Raw genomic sequence first — 24,689 nt, 5'->3', positions numbered from 1 at the left:
ATGTACATGTCTAGAGGTAATCCAAAAATATTTCAGAAAATATCTACGTAAGTGAAAATCACTCATGTGTCAGCATCTCCTTGTTTCTGGGAGAGAACAAAGAAAGTAAAAAAAGAAAAAGGAAGTAACCACACTGAGAAGGCTGCCTGGCATCAATCTGTCACTACTGAACAGAATCTCATCCCCCTTCTTACCGTCAAGTCATCCACAACCTTTATAATTATAACTGCAGAATGGAAACTTAACATACACAATCTGTTGACTCTCGTCTAGTATTTACACGAGCAGGCCCATCAGGACTAAATGTACAGATGGCCGCGCATATGTTCTGTACTGAAACCGTCCTGCTGTGTAGATTTGCCACGAAAAACGGCACTATAATCATATCTAATCATATATTCAGATACAGGAAACATGCTGTCGAACGAGATGCACATGTTCTACCAGCTCAGGTGGAGCTTATTAACAACTAATAGCATGAAATCGCAAAACCTTCCCTCTGGCCAATCAGAGCGGAGCATTGGCCAGCTCTGACCAGGTTCTGACCGGCTCTAATTCAGAACATCAAGATAACAAAATGCTCATTATGAAGGAGAGATATACGGGTTTGATCTGTTTTAACTTCTGTCTTTTGAACCTGTTTTTGCTGCTGCATCAGTTTGACACCTTGCACATGGCCTTCAAACACATTTTCTAAAAGAGTCTGCTTCTTTCTGAAATGTATTTTCCAAAAATGTGATCATATTTCTTTAGGGAGTGCAGTTAGTGACCGTGCCCTGACAGCTTGATGGAGTCGCAGCGGGGGGGGGGGGGGGGGGGGGGGCTTAGCAATGGATCAGTCGACGGTGATTGTAATGACATTTATAGGTTCTGGTGTGTTAATGTTTCATCGAGTAATCGGTTTATAGACAGAAAAGCTGCATTTCATATCTGGCCGTCACGTCTATATTTATACTGCAATCAAATGGAAACAAGACAAACCACATTTTGCAGAAAATCTGCAAAATCCAATCCATCCCCTACTGTTATATCCTTATTATAATACATGAGTATCAGAAGTTGAGCTCGGCGAGATTCTCAGGCATTGCACTTTGTCATGAATATAGTATTGCAGCGAAGGGTAGTAATGCTAAATAAATTATGTCTTTACAAACACAAAACCATTGATCTTCCTTCTGCTCAGGGAGCGCCTGAGGTCAATTCCTTGTGTGGATTAGCTTCTAATGGCGGGCAGTTAACTGGTCATCCATCCATCACATATCCCTGATAGATCACAGCTCAGATTCAAACAATGTTATTTACACCTTATTTAGGACACACATAATAAAATCACCATAATTACAAGGTGGCTCTCTCCCAGGCCACCCCGCTCTCTAATGCCTCATTAGCCTAATGCTACATTAGATTATAATGAGACAAAGATGTCTTCCCCCTCTGCACAACGTGGCCGCGGTGAATGTTGTTCCTATTAATTGAGCTTTAAGTGTGCGATCCATCCGATGAGTCCGCCCTGCGCGGGCATTAAGAGAGCACGATGCCTGCACAGGAATGGCAGCATCACTGATTGTTGCTCCGCCACGTGGCCCGTTGTCGATCAGGAAACCACCGGGGGGTGGGGGGGGGGGGGGCAAAGAACAGGGCGACGCACCGGAGCCATCTTCTTTCAAGGCCTCTCACGCCTCTTTTATTTCAGAGCAATATCAGCGGCGGAGACAAAAAACACACGCAATATGGGAATGATCAAGTGCGCGTTATCTCCTCGCGATCTGAACACTGTGCGGCTTCGACGGCGCCACTTAGCATAATGACTAATTACAAGCAGTGTTTGTAGGGAAGTGACAGCCTCGCACGCCCTCGAAATCACGGCAGAAGAGGTTGCTGCCGCCATTATTACTGTGACTGCAGATAACCTTCAGTCCCTGCAGAGGAGCGCCGCCTCCTTATCAGCTCACGGACAAGTCTCCCTTTCTCTTTTCTTCTTCTATTTTTCATTACGCAATTAAACAATTTAGATGTCTTAACCCCCCCCCCCCCCCCACCCCACCCCATCTCCACACACACACACACACACACACACACACAAACACACACACACACACACACACAACTCTTGGGAACAAAAGGAGTGACTGCGGAATGATGCATTAGTGTAATGAGATGGCTCGATATTTACAGCACGTTTTTTTCCGATGATATATTCACTTGAATTAAGCTCTTTACAGCTTCTCGTGTGTTGGCGGATGCATGCGGAGAGGCGCGAGGTGGAGCACAAATGGGATTAGCTGCCCCCCCCCCCTCCCCCCCCTCTGACTGGATGATTCAGACCCGAGCAGTCCAGCTCAAGCTTTCACAGCCACTGACCACCTGGCTTAATTAAAAAAGGAAAGCCAGGAAGCATTGCTTCTGTTCTCACATTAGCGGGAGACAAGGTCATTTTAATTGGGGGCCTTCTGCGTCTCCCCGCACGTCATCTTGAAGTCGAGTCGGGGCCACCGAGCTAGAATATTCTACAGACTTGCTTCATGGCGAGCGTGTGCATGAGGAGAGATGGCTGCCTTGGAATATCAAGTGCTGATTTACTGTTTAATAGATTCAGCGCCGGGGCCTCCTGCTGTGCCGCCACCTGTTCCGCGAGAGCCATTTTTACCAGCGCGCCGCTCTTCACAAACAAGCACTTCCCCATCAACCAGTCCAAACGCTCCTAATACCCGCGAAGGCCGAGAGGCGCGTGCCTGACTGCGCGGCGCGAGCCTCTCGCAGCGCTGCTCCTCGTGATTGGGAAGGGATGAGGTATGCAGACTGCATATGGAGGTCTGTCCGTCCAGCCTCAGTGTCATCCCGTCTCCGCGCCTCCGTTTTCTGTGACAGTGATGAAGTGCCTCGGCCCGAGCCCTTTTTTTTTTTGGGCTCCTCGGTGAAAAATGAAGCCATTAAGTTGCGGAGGGAGAGGGCCGAGCCCCGTGGGTACGCCACGGCCTTCTTCTCCTAGCGCATGTTCTACAGTGGCCCTAACAGGACAATCCATCTCAATCAGTCTGTGCAGCACTTGCACCAGACATCTTTCTTTTTTTCTCACCAAAATGACAAACTCATCCTTTTATTAGTTCAGGAGCCAGAAACGGAAAGGTCGAGCGAAGTCAAACAAATGACTAAGCTAGAAAATATTAAAATATATATATATTTTGGTTTCATATTTTGCTGCTTGTGGTTTTTTTAATATGTTAAAAAGTATTTTCCACTGATGCCAACTTTTTTTAAATGGTTTCCAATGGTAAACTGGCAACCGAGCAAAATATCAGTGTCGGCGCATAAAGGGGCCTTCAGGGGGTTTTCAAAGTGCAGAGGATCTTCATTTTATACCATACTTTATTAATGTATGCCATGTGACTCTCCGCACTATTACCAGGGCATATAATTCAGTAGTACATTGGAAAGATGAGAGTTCTTTGAAAGATTGGACTCTAACACATTAACATGAAATCAAAGTGCCCTGATGCAGTCTAGTGCTGACCGTTCCTCTCCGTGTCTCCACAGAGTTCAGTCACCATGTACGATGCGGCGAGGGTGCCGTCTCCTAAGGATGGCGCAAACGGGATGGCCCAGCCCGCGGTCCCCGGGCCGGGAGCGGCTGCAGGATCAGGTGGGCCGACGCCGACCGCAGTGCTACAGGCTAAAAGTGAGGAGGGGCAGCCAGCTACGGAGGAAGAGGAGGAGGAGGAAGAGGAACAGGAGCCCAGAGCAGAGCCAGTGCTGGTGAAAAAGCCACACAGGGAGATTCTGGACCATGAGAGGAAGAGGAGGGTGGAGCTGAAATGTATGGAGCTGCAGGAGATGATGGAGGAGCAGGGGTAAGTACGTGAATACCAATGGTGCCTCATTGTCTTTTTCTATGATGACAATGTAACAGATGATAATGTGGAAGGGCTCCCTCGTTGGGAATGTATATTTGTGCAAGTTTCTGTAACATCGCCTGCTGTATAATATTCTCTCGTCTATTTTGACCGCCTCCCATCGTTCTTTATCATCTGTGTCGCAGTACAACGCTGATGCCATGGCGACGGCGGCTGTATTCATATTTTCTAATAGTTCAAGTCCACTCACGTGACTGCTGCTGTTATGTTTTCTTCTGCTGGTCGAACGGCGGGTGTGAAATATGTCTTTTTTTAAAAATTGTTGTTCGTTACTCGTGAAGGAAACTTGCCCAACAGTTCGTCTATCGATTATGATCAAATCTCATGGACGGCACTCGCGGAGTTGAAACGAGCACCTGATGACCAGTTTGTGCACCTAAGAGATTTTAATCAATCCGACCTGGAACACTTGCACTGAGCCTCACAGAGAGAGAGAGAGAGAGAGAGAGAGAGAGAGATGTGTTATCAGAATATGAAAATGGTCTTGCATGAAGCCCAATATGTCTTGAGCACAAAAACCAACCAAGCGACTAAGCATTCCGGTGGCAACGGGGGTTTGATCTCAAGTGACGTCAGCGTTTCCAGTGAAACAGCAGTTGTTTATCCCTCCTTACAGTTCGGTTATTGGGGTGCGAGCCGTGAAAGCTTTCTCTGCGCAGTCGAGCACTTGACATTGACAGCCGTGTACCTGTTGGTGTGCCGAGCTCACACGCTGCACCCAAACATTACATTCAAATCTGTAACCTGCCGAAAGTCATTCTCATCCCAATATTAGGAAGAAGAAGAAAAAGCAGCTCCTGCAGAGGAGTGTCGTAAACACAAGGGGCTGTGTTTTGTTGGTATGGCCATTTTTAGCAGCAAGGTATTGAAATGAGATGGGATCAGGATGAATACATTGTTAATATTATCACCAATAATGTCGTCTTTTATATTCCCTTTAAACAGCGTCTTTGTATGAGGATCATTTTGTGGTGGATCCTGTCGGCAGCGGCTTCCTGGAATAAAAAACTGTTCCATATTAGCTGAAGGACTCTACAGGGACTCTTGGCAGAGACATGGTGCTTCCTGCTTGGCCAGCTGCCCCATTTAACATAATTGCCAATGTTCACAATCAGCAAGCCGGTGAAGGACCACGTGCTCATCACTGTTCTAGTGGCTCCAGCTTGCTGGAGAAGAAAGAGCAGCTGAACACGAGACTGCTATCTGCACCAAAAACCTGGAGCCACGTGAACCACGTGTCACTCACTATATGGACTGTGATCCCCGTCACAACCGTAGACTGTGTATAAGAAGTGGACGCAGTCATGGTGACGTCTCCAAAACGTTGGTTTGGAGACGACAGCTTCGAGGCCTTGAGTTTGCCATTTTGGCCGTCGCCATCTTGGTTATTTGCAACCAGAAGTGACACAAGAGGGTGGAGCTAAGTACAACAATTTGATGTAACCAAAGAGTAGTTGCAGTTAACTTTCAGTAACTAAAAGCACACTGTGAAAGATCTGAAGTTCCATGAGGAAAACATGGACAACTCCCAGACTGTGAACATTGCGGTAGCAAACTGTCAATCACAAGATAGCCACGCCCCAAAAGTGTCTATTTTACTCTAAATGGGATAATAATTTTTGAAATGAACATCATCATTGAAATTAAAGATTGAGACTATAAACTCGTGTTTACAATGTTTACTGAAGTAAAGGGTCATTTTCTCATAGACCTCTGTACAATCGGACATTTCTTTGCCACCAGAGGAGTCGCCCCCTGATGGCCAGTAGAGAGAATGCGCGTTTACGTCTGCATTGGCTTCACTTTTCAGATCCGGAGATTGATCCTGGTTTCACTCGTGAAGATGCGTAGAGATTCATACATCAGCGGCAGCCGTCTGCGCACTTTCTTATGTCACGGATGCAACATTCCTCAGCCTTGATGTTGTTGCATGTTTGCAGCCAACTCTTGAACTTCTGCAACAATGGTGGTTGCCATGGAGACACTGGCCATCATTAGCACCAAATGTAGGATCAGCTGAGTGCGTGCTAACACCAATGGCCATGAACATTATAGTGACTGTAGTTGGCCCTAATCCACAATCTGAAGGCTTCTCTTAGACTATTCTTCACACACACACTCACACACACACACACACACACACACACACACACACACACACACACACACACACACACACATTGCTGCTTCAATAACCACAGCTCCCAGGCAAACTCCAGGCTAGCTGAGTCTGTAATTAATGACGAGCTTTGCGATCCTGCGTCGGTACGGAGAAAATTCACTTTCCCAGTAATACCTCATGACATTCTATTCACATCACATTTGTCATTTGTAGGAAGCCGGCTAATCCTTTTAATATGTTAAGGGAGGGTGATTTAATTGAATGCAGGGCAAGCCAATTAGTGAGATTTCTTTTTTTTGCGGGGGTCAAGGCTAGAGAGGTGGCTGGCTCACACCGGAATGCCAGTATGTGGGACGGGCTTTTTAATATGTTTTTGTTGATGAATGAACTAAAATGCACCTTTTAGAAGGGGGAGATGGATGAGACTTGTCTTCCACTAATTCTCCCACCCGTCCCTTCTTTTCCTGAGCGTAACTGTGCTTGTCAGAGAGTGGGGTCTTGTTAAGACGCAGGGCGTAATGGTGGCGCTACGGCAAATTGATGGCTGGAACGGAACCGCTGGACTCGGTGGAGGGGCGGGGTGAACTGCGGCCATCTGTCAAAGTCCGCTCATCTCATGGCTTGAAGTCGGCGTAGGCGCTCCCGGTTTGAGAGCAGTGTAAAAAGAGCCATGATGCCTTGTGGAACAGTGTTGTGGGAGGCAGCGGATTGCCTAATGATGACAGAACACAAGGAGGCCAGACACTCGCGCTGACCAGCCCCACACACCGCGTCCCACGGCGACCACTCAGCCTGTGAGTGTTTAACGCGCTGGACGGACTCGAGTCGTCTCGTTAAGCTGCAATAAAAGGAGATTCTCATTTGCCAGCTTGGCTCGGCGCGGCTTCCCCGCGCCTCTCCAATTTCTAATGTTCCTCTTTAAATGAGAGCGCGTGAGTGCATGTGTGCAGGATTAAGGGATAGAGCGGGGGATGAAACACTGGGACAGAGAGGCAGAGCAATGCCAGGCATTATACACAATTAAAAATGGTGGCTGGGGTCTGTTTTCATTTGTTGTGGATAGAAGCCAGCCGGCTCAGACTATACTGAACTCTGTAGAGGAAGCCTGCCTCCTTCTCTAACCCTGACAGCATGACAGACACTCCACACCCCACACCCAAATCATTCATGCCCTTCTCCAAAGATAAGACTATGAGAAATAGTCTGCCATGAGTGAAGGCTAACACCATTGGCTCCTGGGGTGAGCCCCAGGAGCCAATTAGACGGGCTGAGCAATTAAAGCTTCTGTTCATTTAGCTAGTCGATGCCTGGAAACATCCACCGAGTCATCTGAGTGATCTGCGCTGCGGGGAACATTTGCCCTTTTATATTAGATGTGTCCTATACAGTTGATCAGTTGGAGTGGCTCTTGGAGGAGACGGTACGGTATCTCTCTATCAGAATACACTGCATGGACCGAACACGGTCTCCACTAACGCTCTGTGGCTATACGCAAGATACGAGAACACAGTTCACACGGCTCAAGGGCCACTTTGCATGCAAGGGTCCACATTGTATTTCAGTGGTGTTTCTACCCACACTAATTGAGGCGTAAGGACGCTGCACGATTTGAACTCCTGTGGTGTCGGAGCCATTTTCCAGCTCTCTAATGAGCTCTCTTCACAGGGCCTCGCTCACCCTAATCGGCAGGCTACGTGGGGCTCCCTTTAACCTACACACACACACACACACGCACACACGCATCTGTGCACACAACGGAGAGGCATGCATGCACAAAACTGTGTGTTAGTTTGACTGTAGATAGTTAGACTGTATTTAAGAAGTTCAAGTTCGTCATTTTTGTTCTTCCCCTTTTTGGATTTTGGCTTTTGCCGTCTTGTTTTTGATTTTGCAACCAGAAGTGACACAAGAGCACGAGAAGGTGGAGCGAAGTGCAAAGGAAGGATGAACAAGACCATTTTTAAAAAGGGAAAACTAAAAAAGTGACAACTCCCAGACCTGACAACGCCATTACAACAACCTGTCAATCACATGGCAGCCCCGCCCTAAAGCATACCCTGCTTTATCGTCTATTGTGCTCTAAATAGGGCTATAATTCACGAAATGAACATCATGCTCCGCCAATGGTAAGAGCTTTTTAAACACGAGGCAGAAACATGAGTCGATGTCTGTATTAAAAGGTAATGCACAATGATGCATATCTGAATTTGTGTTTTTACATGTACTTAATGACACACAAGCAAACTAATGTGAAGACGAAACAGTCCACAGCAAGAAAACAGAGGTTTTATTGTCGTAGTCGGGAGCTAAATTGCTGCATTTTGGCCGCAACTGCTGTGGAATTGCTTTAATAACATCTGCAGTGACACTTTTTTAATTGCAAGAGATGTGCGTAGCCTGGATCCTAATAGGAGAGCTGCTCTCAGAGCCTCGAAGGCTAGAGCAAATAAATATCTCCACTCTGATGGAGCCAAAAAAGCCTGTGTCATAAGGCGATAAGCCCATGTCCTATAAGACTGAAAATGGAAGGGAAATCTCAGGGGGAATGACCCATTTCATACATTGTCAAGCGGGGCGGTCCCAAGCCAATATGGTAGGTACATGCTCGACAATAGAGCTATAAATCCTGTTGTTGGAGAAGATGAGCAATCAGAAAGAGAGGCAGTAGCAGATTGTGGCGCTCCGACCATTGATCTGCTTATACAGTGGGGGAGGTGGAAAGGGCAGCTTTATGTAGTGAGAGGAAGTGAACTCTTTTGTTGCTCCTCGTTCTGTCTGGTCTATCTAGTACCTGTTATCTAACCAGAAAATCTATGACCGGAGAGAGCATCAATTGAAAATCCTCTCCTCACTGTGGATCCGTGGGTCGTTTTAATTGTGACCCTGAAATAGCAAAGTGTGGGTGTTCGGACTCGCCGCCCCATGTTCCCGGCGCCATTCAATCTCGCTAACTACATCGGCATCACTTTGCCTCTGCACTCTTAGCGGCGGGATCGATGGCTGCAGAGTTTAACGGGCGCACAGCAGCGCCTGGGGACGACTTGTGAAAAAAAAAATGAAATAAAGGTTATTCTCTTCAGACATCGAGCGCAGAAACATCGCCGGCAGTCGGAGGGAGTACAAAACACAAGTACGCGTCCTCGTCGAATCGATGACCTGTGGGGATCTGTGGGTGCTCGGAACTGTCTAATTACTCCAATCAAGTTCTTTAATCGTGGTGATTTGTCATGACCAGCGTGGCGGGGAGCCCCTCGCTCTGATCGATGTCCCCTGTCTTAAATCACTGGGACTTTGCATGCTCTGGGCTAAGTGGCTTTCATTTGGGCTCCGCTTGGCTAACTCTGAACATCCCACCTCACAGACACAAATTAAAACATCCAACGTTTTTTTTTTTCTTCATTCCCAATTTGAATTCAGTGTCACCTGGCCTTGCTGAGAGTGACCGCTCCAATCAGCCCCTTCTGTGCACCGTGTCGCGGCACAAGAAGACGGTGTGTTAGGCAGGAAGCAGCTACCTTTACAGCGGCGAGAAGCGCTAATGAAATGTGCAGAGGACTTGTGTCAGTGTGCTCACCCTCATAGCCGCTGACAAACATCCAGCTTGTGGCCATTTACACAGATTGATTCAGAGCTCACCATCGATGTTTGCCTTCGCTTCAACGCAACTCAAACATTTTTGGTGATCACGCAAGAAAGATTTTTCTCTGACTTCTTTTGTCCGGAGATCTTTTTTTTTTTTTTTTTTTTTTTTTTTTTTTATCTCTGCAGGCGACTCGCCATTCGACAGGTTCTTGCCGGGGGGGATTCTCCGGGCTCTTTCCTCTACACCCCAGCCTCTTTGTTGCAGCAGCACCACTGCTGGGCCTGCGCTCTCCCCGGCCTCGGTTGGCGAGCTCGACCGAACAAAAAGAAACCCGACTTGGCTACGCTGCGCACAAGCTCAGAATGGAGCAATTCGAAGGAGGATGGAGAGAGAGAGAGAGAGAGAGGTGGAGGAAGAGGAGGAGGACATTTGCTATGCCATGTGTCAACAGAAGCTTTAGCTCCACAAGCTCTGACCCCTCTCGTCTTGCTTTAGCTAGTGTCAATAGGGATGACTGCAGCCTGCAGGCTCTAAACCCCTCACTGACATCAGCACAATGTGAAGGAGAAAGCCCGACAGCATGTCTGTTTGGGCAGAGCTGATTCAGCCAGTGTCCTCTCTCCCTCTCACCCGCTTGCCTGTCGCACGCCCTTCGTCGATGCGCGACAGACAGCTGAGAGCGCCGCTCGGGACTGCTGTGGGAGTGGTCGGGAAGCAGCTAGCGTGCGGCGATGTGCACGGAAAGCCATGAATATAAAGAGTGTGCTTGTGGCCTCCATTGTGCTGAGTCGGCGGCTGCCGGGCTGAGAGATTGCCGTACAGCAGGACCTGAATGGTGCTGTCACACCGGCTTGCTTCTTGTCCTTTGGGCCATCTTCCAGCTATTTCAGTCTCTCCCTCGCACTTCTCCTAATCTCATTCTCCACACCGCCAATGCGCTGATAGCACCAAACTCAGAATGCACGGTATCGACTGCTATATTTAATCTGGGAACACTCCTCAGACTAATGCCATTTCCACACAGAAATGAGCCCCCGGTGGATTTGCGATCCAGTTTATAGAATTGGTCCTGCCATGAGCCCCAGCTAGGAGAAGTGGAGAGGAGAAAGAGTCTGTGTTCCACTTTCACTTATTGTGGCGCTCACATGTCCCATGTTATCACCTATTATTTATCACTCCCCCCTCTCCTCTCGCCGCATGTCTCTACCTGTGCATCTCATGACATCCCATGACCACAGCCAGAGCACAATGTGGAGATGGTTTAAGATAAGATAAGATAAGATAATCCTTTATTAGTCCCTCAGTGGGGAAATTACAGGATTACAGCAGCATTGCTCACAGTAATAAGTAAAAAACAAGTAGTATGAAGTAGTATGATGAATGCACCAGGAGTTCAGGGCTGGATGAATTATTACTGCTGCTTGTGTCATTCACAGACTGGGAGGACGGAGCCCAACGTTGTATGCGTGGCACATTTGCCGAGGGTTTGATTAATTAATTATCTCCTGCACCAAATGATACCACAATGAAAGTGAAGTATCGTTTTTTATTATTTTTATTTTTTTACGCTCTTCTTCTCCACTGACTGACACTGAAGTAAATGAGAAATAAAACCCGGATACTCTCAATTAGAAATCTACAATGTGGCACAGACAGTAATTGCTTTCATGTCCCGTTGCAGCGGTCTGCAGTGTTCTGTCTGTCAGCTGGCAGAAAGCTCCTCTCATCCGGCCCACAGTTACTCTCAACTCAGCGCCTAGCTTGCAGAATAAAACATGACGCGCAGTCCGGCGCCCGAGCAAAGGAACCCGCCGGGGTCGCGAGAGGTTGACAGGGAGTCATCGGAGTATATACATCAGGTGGCGTGTCACCTTTGGTACAGATGACGCCGTTGGCCATTTGTCGGACTCTGTGTGATAACACGGCTCCGACACGGGCGTCCGGGAGCAGCCAAGACTGCAGATTAGGGATGAGTCTGTGTGTATTCGTGCCTGTACTAACCGCTGTGTTCTTGTGTCCATCCGCAGGTACACAGAAGAAGAGATTCGACAGAAAGTGAGCACATTCAGACAAATGCTGATGGACAAGGAGGGCGTCATCACCAGAGAGGGCCCGCACACGCAGCCAGTGTAAGTTACCGTAATGTTGCAGCTGGTGAAAACGGGATGTGTATTTCAGCCCCGCCTCCAAAGAAAGAAAGACAAGTGGAAATCAGTCGTAGAAACAGAACAGGAGGTGACGTTACGATAGAAGTCAGGGATACACCGGGCCATATTCCATGATTTTGCTTTAGAAGTCGAAGGTTGCGCATGCACACGGGTGGGAGGGAGGCCCAGAGGAAAATGCAGTTTGTTTGAAGTGTCAAGCTTCCTGAGGATAACAAAGTATAAATAACCTGCAACATCAGTCAAGCTTTATGCGGCACTGCACAAGTAACACAACCATCTACTGGATCCGTGTTGTTGAGCCTATCGGTTTGCATGCCGTCACATCTGCATCATGGAAGGGCTCGCTGCTTTGACCACTAGCTGCTCCTGTCCACGCGGGGCGGACAGGAAAGAGCCAAGAAAAAGACGCTGGAGTTCTAAACGGCTGTTAGAGGGTACAGAATAATCGTTGATGGACAGAATAGACACGCGAGTAAAGAGGGAATCATGCTGGTTGCAGTCGTGTGTGTGTGATGTCTGCGTGTTTGGTTTGAGTCAATCAGGTGACAGGTAAGTGTCGGGTCATCAAACAATTACTGTGAATGAATCTCATGAAAGCAAACATCCATAAACATTAAACACTGCACAAGCATAAATTGAGGTTATGAGAAAGGGCCTGCCAGTCTGACAATGTCTTCAGGCGGACACTGCAATGCATTGCAATTTGAATCCTTGGCTTTTGACTAGATAGTGCCTTCACCTCGCACATGAATGGTTAAACGCCGATGCTTTGAAAATAATCAGTAGCATTTTAAAGTCTATTCTAAACTCTGCTGGAAGCCATTGAGGCGAAGATTGGCACGATAATTGTCAATTTGTTTAGCGCTAAGCCTCACGCTGGCTCTGAGCGGTGTGGCCGGGTCTCGTCTGGAACCAAAGGAACCAAAATGAATGAATGTCCAGATCACGGACTCACAGACTCAGAGACTCACAGACTCAGAGACTCACAGACTCACAGACTCAGAGACTCAGAGACTCACCGCTCCGGCCGCAAGAAAACGCAGCAGGATGTGGGCGGGGTGACTCCTCCATCACGCTGTGTCTGCGAGTGATGGAGACGGTGTGGCGGTGGCAGCGTGACCCGCTGTCTGGGAACTAATGACTGGTAATGACGGCGATGCTTCCCGTCTCGCAGACTAGTGACTAATGACTCTCCCTCCTCTGCCCCCTCTGCCGCCGTCTGACATTTAACCAGACCACGCGGAAACGAGCAGCGGAGGACAGAGGGATGCGCCGCAGGACAAAACATAATAACCTTAATTCAATCGTTAGCGTGTCCAGGGGAAGTCGTCGGTGAAGATGCAGAAAGATCGTGTTTGTTTTTGCTTTCCGCGTTAGTTCACTCTCAAGGGCGCTCCTCAGTCTGGTCAATTTGGGATTTCAGAGCTCGCCTCACAAGTGCTGCAACTTTCCATTCCCAGAAAGGCCTTGGTGTGGAAAATTGAAGGTTGTAATTTGCAGGGTTGTTATCCCCCCCCCCCTGCCACACTCCCCCAGGCCATTACACACACACACACACACACTTCTTTTTGAGAGTAAACTACGTCCCTCTGCCATTGTGACTTTGCTTGTGAAGTGCCTACTTCCCTGAAGCATTATGGGTAACGTGCCTTGATCAACCGGTGGGTGGCCTCGGGGTAGAACTGTGCTATGGGCCCCTTGATACTCACTGCTACCAGCAAAAAAGCAGATCAACAATCCCCCGAATTAATAGGTAATATGCTAGGGGGCCCAAGTCACCGTAGTAAACGGCCTAAACAGTGATATGATGCTGGTGGTCTCCTCTCACATTAGGTTGTTTCACTGCCCTCTTACGTCTCTGAAGCTCCTGGTCTGCTTCTGGGCCTCCTTTATAGCAATGCTACTTTGATCCAGACTGGACTGTCTGAACCCAACCCGGCCCACTCATCTGATGGAGACGGACGGAGGCCCCCTGTAGTGTCCAATGTAAACCTCACGTAGAGCCCCTCATTCATGTCCCCTTCTGGGAATAACTTTGGTGCTCCTCTGACCTTTTTTCTCACACCGTGGGTCAAAATCCAATTTCATTTGTACTTTTATGATTCGGGTCCGACCAACTGACAAAGTCCCTATTTGTTTTACATGTAATTTGAGTTATTCTTATCTTTTAGCTTATGTAAAGTGTCTTTGAGTACCACGGAAAGCACTATATAAATGAAATGCATTATTATTATTATTATTATTATAACCTGCGCAGGTAATGACGGTCCCATCGGCCTCAGCTGCACTTTTTGAAATGTAATATTTAGACATTCAGATATTGTGAATGTACGTGAAATGCATGAACGTTTGAGTAACCGAGAGAGGAAATGTGGAGCTAACATGAACATGTTGTTTTTGATAAAGTATTTTATAAGTGTAAGAAAAGGAGAGTTTACACATCTCTATTAGCTGCGCGTATCCTCCTGTCTGCCAATGTCTTTATTCCGTGACGAGGAGCAGTTAATCTCATCCACCACGAGCCAAAAGAGATATATGTAGATATAAATTCAGATAATAGACTTATTGGTAGAGATGTAGATTTGCTAAATGAAAAGAGGCTCCGACACGAGCTCAAATATACTGCTGCCTTCAGTCGCTTTGACTCAGCTGGGAGGTTAGATTCAGATCTTTTCCACAGGGGCTATAACTATTGACAGGCTAGGCCCCTCAGCTGTAGCTTAATACTCTTACATACTCGCAGTAGACAAACAGCAGGATGAGCGAGCTCATAACTCTGTTTACCGATGTCTCACATTGATTTCCTGCAGAAATGGATGTTAGGGGAGAATGCAGCGTGTCGAGCTTCTTCTCGGAGCGTTCGTTAACCGAACAGGATCAATGGGGGAGACCGACGCTTCTTCATTATCAAAACAGAATGATTCCAGAGGAGAATAGATGTCTCGTTGCAGAACGTCAAGGCTACAGAGGCTTCCAGATTTCACCCCTGCGTCCTCATGCTGAGGAACAATTAATTCGACCTCCACCCACGTCCTCCCAGGATAACAAACTATAACTCTCTGCAGCGATAGAAATCTATCCGAGTGGGGATATGAATGTGCTGCAGCACCGGGGAGGGCCTTGGTTGTGCTCCATCACTGCCAGGTCCCAGCGACAGTGGCTCCATTAGGGACTGAGACACTCAACTCATCTCAACTGGGACCGACGTTGATCACGACCAGGCTGGACAGACGTCTCCAGCATATCTGAGCATCACTTCAGGGAATAGAGGCAGGACGGGGAGTTAGCTGATTTATGTTGGTAATTGCTCTTCTTGGCATTGTGGATCTTCCCTACAGGGACACTAGTCTCGGGCATAACCAGCTATTTTATTACATGTTTGTTTTAGAGACCTTATTCTTCGTGACACATACATATTGTATTCACAGCTTTAAAAGAACACTGCCCTTTACTGACATATCTAATATTTAATATTTTCTCGATGTTTAATTCTAGCATTTTTAAAAGAGTATAGACTGTAGTAAAGAGGAGTCTGCAGTATAATAAGCAGTATATTAAGTGTTGTCTGCATGTACAACCTCCACCTAACAAAAGGGTCCGGCATCAGAGCCTGCATGTAAAACCCAGGGCAAAGAAAGCCCACTAATCCCTCACTGCTGCTCCTGTAACCGCTCCTCTCGTTCAAATAGCCGCACTAAGATACTGCCGAAAGGGATTTAATGGGTAACTCTGTGTGTGTGTGTGTGTGTGTGTGTGTGTGTGTGTGTGTCTCTCTCTCTACTCAGCTTAACATTTAAAAGTGCCATCAACAGCATGTGGATGCGTTCCATATAAGGTCATCTCTCGTCCGTGTTGACTCCCAATTTCAAACTTATTAAGAGTCTCCAACTTTGTTCAAACACTTTAAATTCCTTCTCTCGTGTATCACACCCACACTGCCTCCAGTTGTTTACTTCTCTGAGACTGTTGTTTTCTGTTGCTCAAGTTCAAATTAACACGGTGTTTAGCAATGCAAGCGTATTCATCAGAGCAAGTGTTGCAGTGTGTGTGTGTGTGTGTGTGTGTGTGTGTGTGTGTGGCTCCAACACTTGCCCGTGTACTCAAAGGTGGCTTTGCCTGCATCGCTTGGCATCCTTGCTGTGCTCAGCCAATTAAGGGCTTTGTTGCCTCATCTCCTCCTAACTAACCATCAGGCCTGTGCCCTGTTCAAATCCTCCACACGCACTCCTTCCGGAAGCTTTACACCACCAGCCACACCAGCCGTCCTCTCTTGGTCTCGCGTAGGAGGAGTTCGGTGTGTGTGTGTGTGTGTGTGTGTGTGTGAGAACAGGGCTAGAGATAAACCATCCTTTGCTTTGACACGCTGCTCTCCGTGTGTCACTTCATTGTCTTCTTCTCATTACTCCTGCCTGTTTTCATCTCCCTCCGACTAACTGAGGCTGCACGGTTAGTCTTCGTGGTTACGTCTCTGTCTTCATCGCTCTGATCCAAATAACCTCCATATGTCCCGTATGCTCGGGGGCGTAATCATAAATAATACACTCGGAAGTGATTCCGCAATGTTGCACTTCCGGTTCCCTCGTCTCGAGGTCCATGTGTTTTTTAAATGTGTTTTTGTTGGACGGCTGAAACACAAGCTGAAGACTTTTTCATGTTTTGATCTGTGATATGAAATATTGTCAGTTAATACCCCCTTGTGTGACTTTTGAAGCCAAGTGGCGAAATGAGACTCCTAAACATCGTCATGCCGACTGCTCCGCCTCGTGTACTAATACTCACGCTATAGTTCCTTTATAGCCTCACATTCGCTTTTTACTTTACACCTTTTTACTAAAATCATAAGTGGTGAAGGGAAGATTTGTGAGGATGATCTTGCTTTACAAAATGAATTAATTTGAGACAGTCTCATCTCATTTTAAGTGGTGCCATTTGCTTCATATTCCTTGGAAAAGTCAAATCCATCTCCATCATGGTTTTCTTTTTTCTTGTTGATAAAGGCAGCCGTAATCTATAAAATAAATGATATGCTTATCCTGCATAAACTATAACAATAAGAATTAATTTTGAAAAAAACTATTCAATGAAATTAATAAGTTCTTATTTTCTTTGGTATTCTGTCAGATGCAATGATGATTGCTGGGTAATATGTGTGGTTATCAAATCTTTATATGATCATGTGACGACGTGATACAATATACATGGTAGCGAAGCCTGAAAGCTTTCTCTTTGACCTCTCTAGTTCATATTTCACAATCCAATAGCCTACGTCACTCATTTGTGTGTGTGTGTGTGTGTGTGTGTGTGTGTGTGTGTGTGCATGTTCCTACCTCACGCCACTGTAAATGCTGCATCTCTGTGTTAAAAGTAGCAGAAAGCCCAACGCATGACCCGCCGGGTTGGTAACAACGGTGGGACGTGTCAAGGTCAGACAGATAGGACTGCAACCAAAGAATAATCAGCGTGGTGTGTGTTCTTTATCTGTTTCTTTAGCCCACGTGAAGCCTGCAAGGTCAAAGCTAGTGGATCAGAGGAGGCCACATAGGAGAGAAGGGGGGGTAGTGGAGCAGGGAGGATTAGGGAGGAGGCTGCCGCCATCTGTCTGTATTTACAATATAGTGTGAGTGAGGAACTCGTCGGAAGTTATGAATCCCTCAAGCTGAGCTGCGAGAGTGAGAGAGATCATGATATTCTCACTGCTGGGGTGAGGCGAGATTAGAAAATGTCAGTGTAAGACTACAACCACGGAAAAAGTTCAGTGTGCGAGCGTCACACTTTCATACGCATGACTTCTTGTTTTCATTGAATTGCACCCAGAGTATAGTGCCAGATGGGGAGGTACGTTCATCAGTCGGCATGGTAAGGTCTGTAAGCCTTTAGACTGTGTCATGGAGGTCCATGACACAGTCTCCAGGCGGGCATGGTCCCCAGAGGATGGATCTCACAGACTTCTTCTGTAGCACCAACAGAAGGGTTCACCTCTGTGGGTTTGAGTGAAATGTCTCAACAATGAATTTGAAGGATTGCTGCATGACATTTGGCAAAGACAAGATGGTCCTTTGATCTTCGCCATTATCTGGTCAAACGTTTATATTTGAGATTAGCACATTTTAGCATTAGAGCTATAGACCGATAAATCATTCAATCAATTCATGCACACTATCCTTTTTCATAAACAAATCAAAGGAATATCTTCAAATGTTGTTTGTATATTTTATGAAGTTACTTCGAGCTAATATATCATTAGCAGCTCTTTTAAACTCTCAAATATGAAGAGCAGAATCTGCGTGGCAATAGTTAGCATGCTGACAATAAACTAATATGGTGAACGTTATATATCTGAGCGTTGTCATTGTGAGCATGTTAGCATGCTGACGTTAGCATTCGGCTCAAAACACCGCTGTGCATTAACGCTCCTTGACTCTTGTGCTTCCAGGGTAAACCACCTGCACTATCAGCCTGACGAGTATGACGGGAACCCTGAGTTGGTTGGCTACGAAGATGGAGACTACGGCCATGACTACCACAGCGACAGCCGGTAAAACACGTGCTTGAACACACCACATCCTGTGTTAACCAGCTCTGACCGCACTGGTGAATTGAATCAGCTTCACATGGCCTCAGATAAACATGAAACTGATCTCAATATATATATATATATAAAAAATAAATGCTCTTCAACTCACACAACACTCTAGTAAAAGCTTGTACCTGGACATGAACAAGGAAAAAGATCAACGGTCATTTCACCAGAGCGATTTCCTGTTTCCATTGTATGATAATGTTGCATATTATCGCAGAATGAATTGAGAAAATGAGAAAATAGACACTTATCGTCGTGCACGGCAGCAAATAACTATAATCAGAAATGCATTCCTTCTGAAAATGATTATCATAACAATCTCTTGTAAATGATTTCTGCCTCTCTCTCACTCTGGATCTCGTTTTCGATCTCCCTCCCCCTCTCTTGTTGTCGCCAATTCAGAGTGAAGAGGAAATTGAGCAGCTCTCCATCCCCTCGTCCGAAGAAAAGGAAGAAGAAGAAATCCGGCCGCCGAAGGAGCCGGTAAGTGGTTCGATTTGACTGTTTTTTTCTTTTTTACCTTGCCTCCTTGACAGAAAAATGGCACTGTGGTTATAAGAAGTGGAATTCCAATTATACTTGGTGTAAATAATGCTAACGAGTCATCAGAAACAGCAATTGTGGAGGGGGGGGGGGGGGGGGGGGATTGTAGGGAGTCAGAGCAAAGGATAGTCTCATCCTCTATTTTCTGTTGAAAAGGTCAGCAAAATAAATGGAGAGAGACTGAGAGAGAAGGAAATAAAGAGAAGAAAGAATAAGAATGGAGAGGCAGATGCATGAATGGAGCCGAGGGAAAAATCAGCTGAGCTACGATTGTGATGTCACCTTTACTAACGATAATCCTCTCCGATTCAATTCAATTCAATTCAGTTCAAATTACAAATTTGCCTCGGAGTGCTTTACAATCTGATGTGTGATGTATCGTAACAATGAGTGAAAAGAGCCTTGTTTTGTCATTTTTTGCCCTCTCTCCACCAAAAGGTTTGGCAGCTCCTCGCCCACTCACAGAGAGAAGAAGAAAAAGAGTGGGAAGAAACACAAGCGAGACAGGTGAGTGTGCACAGGCTGTGTGTGAGTGTCATAAGTGACATGTCATCACAAGAAAGAAACGTTTGTCAACTGTTCTTCACAGTGATGGCTGTGAAGGAAAGATGAGAGGAAACGGGGAGGGAAGGAGGAAAGACTAAAGCATAGGAAGTAAGGGAAAAGAAGGAAAGACTAAAGCATAGGAAGTTAGATAAAAGGAGGAAAGACTAAAGCATAGGAAGTTAGATAAAAGGAGGAAAGACTAAAGCATAGGAAGTTAGATAAAAGGAGGAAGCATAGGAAGTAAGGGAAAAGGAGGAAAGACTAAAACATAGGAAGAGAAAAGAAGGAACAAAAGGGAACATAAAAACGAAAGGGTAGCAAAACAGCGGGTGGACAGGGAAAGGAGGAAAGGTGTGAATAAATAGAAAGGGAAGATGGCAAGAACAAAGTCAAAACGAAATTAAAGTAGGATGGGAAAGGACAGGAAAGACAGGAAAATAGGGAATATAGGAAAGACCAAAAGATAGGAAGAAAATAGAAGTGAGAAAGGAAAGTAGGAAAAACAAGAAGAAAAAGGAAGGGGAAGAAAGAAAGCAAAAAAGACACAATTTAAGCGAGAGAAGGTTGAAAGGAACAGAGACTCAAGGAAAAGGAAGGGAAGAAGGAAGTGAGAGTGGCAGGAAACAAAAGAAGAAGAGAATAAAGTGCCAGAGCCTCATCAACAAACACTTGTGCAACACCCCGGGGTATCCTAACGACGATGAGTAATCGTGTCCCTAAACCCCCCCCCCCCCGACCTTGGGGGGAGCAGGGCTCAGCGCGTTGCTCTAATAACCCAACCGTACGGGCGCCCACAGAAACACAAGAAAAATGAGCCTCTCAGCAAATTGTAGAGGATCGCTGCACCGCCCCGCTCCTGTTCCCCACCCTCATCCATCCACGCACATCCGGGCACCACCCGTCCTCTCTGCTCCTCCCCCACTCTCCCCCTCACACCAAAGCAGCTCTGCATTGCAGGTACTGTCGATATATGAATAATGTATAGCTGTTGAAATGGGGGGGGGGGCAAAATGTAGGGTTTCCCCCCCCCCCCAGGAACACATGAGGAGGAGCTACAAACTCCCACTGCTGCTTGCTACAACTCACTTTGAAACAATGGGACTTGTGTCCATCTTGATGCACATCACATATACAGTATCTCACATGCTGTGTCCTGGGAGCAGAGGTGTGATGGAGTGTGTGAGAGAAGAAGAAGAAGAAGAAGAAGAAGAAGAAGAAGAGTAATGAGCTCATCCACAGCAGCCCCCGGTTGGAGCAACTGGGGGCCGCACAGCTCTGAGTCACGTATACATTACTGTGACAGCTCTATTACTCCCCTTCCTGTGGATCAACACACTTTGAGCCGCCACCGCAGCCCAGCCCACTGCATGCTTGTAAGTGTGCATAACAGCGGGAGGGAGGGGGGGGGCAGCGACTCTCACAGACCGGTCCGACTAATCACCATGGAAACTGCAGCGACGGTGAAAGTGATACGGAGGGCGTGTGTCGGTTGAGCACACGAGGACTGAGGGATGGCCGGCCTCCCAAATCATCACTGTCCGCTCTGACAGGGGGGGTCCCTGTAGAGAAGCAGTGAGGGGGGGGGGGGGGGGCAGAGCAGAGCACCCTGTGGACGCCTGCGTGTGATCCAGAGAGCAGAAATAGTCCATTTATTTACAACAACAACAACAACAACGATACACGACCCTCCTGCTGTTCACGGCAACTGAAACACGCTCATGTCCTGTGACCAAAACCTCCGCCTGCGCTGCTCCGTGTGTTCTCAACATCTGGAGAGCGCAGCTTTAAACGTTGTCATCGAATGTGGCGTCTGAGGAATCATCTGTGTCTCGGCTGCTTGGGAAGCTTTCACACCTCCGGAGGCTTAACGTAGCTTCAATATTCTTTGGAGGTGTTTGCGATTTTTTTTCTTCTTTAATGTAAATAGAAAATGTGGCACGCAGCACAGAATAGATTTTGGCTTCAACCTCCAGCAGTTGTCCAAAATACCACCTCCGATGTCCCAGAATGTATTTCAAGAAGCGAGTTTAGTAATTCCCCGAACCACATCAAATCTGGAACATGGGCGCGTGGATGTAAAAATACTTTTGTCTGGGAAGGTTAACCCAGATTACTCGTTGGAACAGTACCGAATATTAATCTTTCAGTTAATCATTATGATGATTGTGCTGTTCTTTGTCATCTTCTTATCTTTATAGATCTGCATCTGGCTCCAGGAAAAAGAGGAGACACAGGTGTGTACGGAACGAGACAAAACAAACACACAATACATTATAATATACATAATATGTGTAAGGTGTGTGTTATTGTCATTTCTGCCTACTGATTGTTCAAAAGACAATGCAATCCATATGGGTGAGTGGTACGCTGAGTTTCCTTTTCTTTTCTTTTGTTATAAAGGGTGTGAATGTGTGTCTCCCATGCTTCAAAGTGCGCAGCCCCGTTATCTTACGTATGCCATTTGTTTTTAGATCGGGCAGCCCAAAGAACAAACACAAAGACAAGAACAAACAGAAAAAGAGGTGAGAGGCACACAGAATCACTCTGATGCCATTCACATGTTAATGCTCTTCTTTCTGTGACAACGCTATCAGTTAACAGTGGATGTACATGCACACTGTGCACTGTGTGAACGACAGCGGGCCCCATTGGAGTCACGCTCATCCTCTCATAAATTTATATTGCTATTTTACACCCATTATCTCCGGCTCGGACTCACTGAGAATGTAAATGGCCGTGCTGTAAAGCACAGAGTGCGTCTGCCGAGCGCTGCGAGTCCAACACGATTCCCATGCCGCACGTTGTGCACCCCCCCACCCCCACCCCCCACCCCCTCCACACACACATACACATTTGATTAGAATATATATTGAAAGTGTTTGGCGGCACATTAACTGTTTTACATATCACAGGAGTGACTACTGAGCACACGGCTTTATGTATGTGTGTGTGTGTGTGTGTGTGTGTGTGTGTGTGTGTGTGTGTGTGTGTGTGTGTGTGTGTGTGTGTGTGCTTGCGTGCGTGCGTGCGTGCGTCCATTGGTCGTCATCCCCCAGGTCCCCCGGTGAGACCCCCAGTAGGAGTTCTCAGCGTCAAGGCAGCTGCTGTAGCTCCCGTAGCGCCTCCCTGTCCTCCACGCGGAGCACCTCCAAATCTCCCGGCAGGTAGACTCCTCTCGACACACACACACACATGTACACCTCGGCTCTGTACCGCTCCTCCTCCGCCTGTCGAGCAGTTGCCCTGGCGACTGTCGGCCTCTCTCTGACACCCGGCCCTGTGGAGACGTATTCGGAAGCCAATGGGACTCTAATAATAAGCCCCATTAAATAGCTGTGGTATCACTCATGCACGGGTCACACAGTTTTTTGATTTTATGGAGCGTCTGAATTTACCACGTAGTGATAGTTATTTGAAATGTCTGGCTTTGCGGTCTTGGATGTCGTGTTATTTTTATGATTATATCTTATTATGTTGTTTTTGTTGTTGTTGCTTTAAACAGCATTGGGCATTTTCTTTCCAATTATCTTTCAAGCAAATAGGAGTGCAATGGGGCAGTTAATCAGATGTTCGACTCTGCCGTACAAGTTATTCTTTCTCTAAAAGAAGCCAAGGACAGGGCATAATATTTATTTCATGAAGTATTTTGTCACATTCAGCCAACTATTCTTATCCAAGTGTAACACTGGTATTTTTCAACCAGTCTTCCTATGTTTTTGAGCCTCAGTGACTAATGGGGCCAACCCTTGTTAAAATTGATCCAGTATTGAGGGAGAACGCTGCAGAATAACAAGCTGCAATGACGCTGCTCCTCAGCGCTGTTTCTGCCATGGCTCAGATTGGTATAATAAGCAAACATGTTTGTTATTGTGTCTCAATCAAGAAGACTCTCGTTCTGGCATCACATCCACATCGCTGCAATCAGCTAAATATTCAGCCGTGACTGAATTTAAATTGCCGTGAACCGACAGCAAAGAGAAAGATCAGAGAGGTTTCGGACTCGACAGCAGAGCCAGAGATATTGTGTTAATATTGTCTTGATAACCACATGTGTGCTCAGAGCAGGAGCAGCCAATCAGAGACGCTGCATCTGCTTCATTCTACATCCATCCATCCATTATCACCCGCTTATCCGGGGTCGGGTCGCGGTGGCAGCAGGTTCAGCAGGCCGACCCAGGCTTCCCTCTCACCCGCAGCACTTTCCAGCTCATTCTGGGGGATCCCGAGGCGTTCCAAGGCCAGCCGGGAGATATAATCCCTCCAGCGTGTCCTCGGTCTTCCCCGGGGCCTCCTACCAGTTGGACGTGCCCGGAAAACCTCTAAGGGGAGGCGTCCAGGAGGCATCCTGACTAGGTGCCCGAACCACCAAGCTCCCCCCTGATGTCCGAGCTCCTTACCCTATCTCTAAGGCTGAACCCGGCCACCCTACGGAGGAAGCTCATTTCGGCCACTTGTATCCGAGATCTCGTTCTTTCGGTCACGACCCAGAGTTCGTGACCATAGGTGAGGGTTGGAACGTAGACCGACCAGTAAATGGAGAGCTTTGCCTTCCGGCTCAGCTCCCTCTTCACCAAGACGGACCGGTACAGCGCCTGTTTTACTGCTGCAGCCGCACCGATCCGCCTATCGATCTCCCGCTCCACCTTACCCTCACTCGTGAACAAGACCCCGAGATACTTGAACTCCTTCACTTGGGGTAGGCAGTTTTCCCCCACCTGGAGGGAGCAATCCGCCGGTTTCCGGCAGAGCACCATGGCCTCAGATTTGGAGGTGCTAACTCTCATCCCTGCCGCTTCGCACTCGGCTGCAAAACGCCCCAGTAATTGCTGGAGGTCACGGTCCGAGGAGGCAAACAGGACCACATCATCCGCAAACAGCAGAGAGGCGATCCTGAGACTCCCGAACCGGATCCTCTCCACCCCCTGGCTGCGCCTAGATATCCTGTCCGTGAAGGTCACGAACAGGACCGGTGATAAAGGGCAGCCCTGTTGGAGGCCAACACCCACCGGGAACGTGTCTGACTTACTACCGAGGAGACAAACACAGCTCCTACTGCAGGCGTACAGAGACCGGATGGCCCGTGCCAACGGGTCCGGCACCCCATACTCCCGCAGCACCCCCCACAAAAACCCCCGAGGGACCCGGTCGAAAGCTTTCTCCAGGTCTACAAAGCACATGTAAATTGGTTGGGCAAACTCCCAGGACTCCTCCAGTAATCTTGCGAGGGTAAAGAGCT

At 47.2% G+C, this 24,689-nt stretch overlaps 1 protein-coding gene across 1 annotated transcript in view; it reads left to right on the top strand.

Moving 5' to 3' along the window:
- The first annotated feature begins 3,536 nt into the window (after positions 1–3,536).
- The window catches only part of srrm3 (serine/arginine repetitive matrix 3), a 33,890-nt gene continuing 12,737 nt past the window's right edge, over positions 3,537–24,689 (top strand). The window contains exons 1-8 of the mRNA XM_034550711.1: positions 3,537–3,848; positions 11,644–11,745; positions 18,218–18,319; positions 18,767–18,847; positions 19,346–19,414; positions 21,652–21,687; positions 21,925–21,975; positions 22,510–22,617. Of these exons, the coding sequence (XP_034406602.1) occupies positions 3,547–3,848; positions 11,644–11,745; positions 18,218–18,319; positions 18,767–18,847; positions 19,346–19,414; positions 21,652–21,687; positions 21,925–21,975; positions 22,510–22,617 (851 nt within the window). The 5' untranslated portion in view covers positions 3,537–3,546. The remainder of the gene's footprint in view (positions 3,849–11,643; positions 11,746–18,217; positions 18,320–18,766; positions 18,848–19,345; positions 19,415–21,651; positions 21,688–21,924; positions 21,976–22,509; positions 22,618–24,689) is intronic.

The sequence above is a fragment of the Cyclopterus lumpus genome, chromosome 14, assembly GCF_009769545.1.
Source record: "Cyclopterus lumpus isolate fCycLum1 chromosome 14, fCycLum1.pri, whole genome shotgun sequence".
In the NCBI taxonomy this organism is placed as follows: Eukaryota; Metazoa; Chordata; class Actinopteri; order Perciformes; family Cyclopteridae; genus Cyclopterus; species Cyclopterus lumpus.
This window is presented reverse-complemented; position numbering and strand designations above follow the sequence as displayed.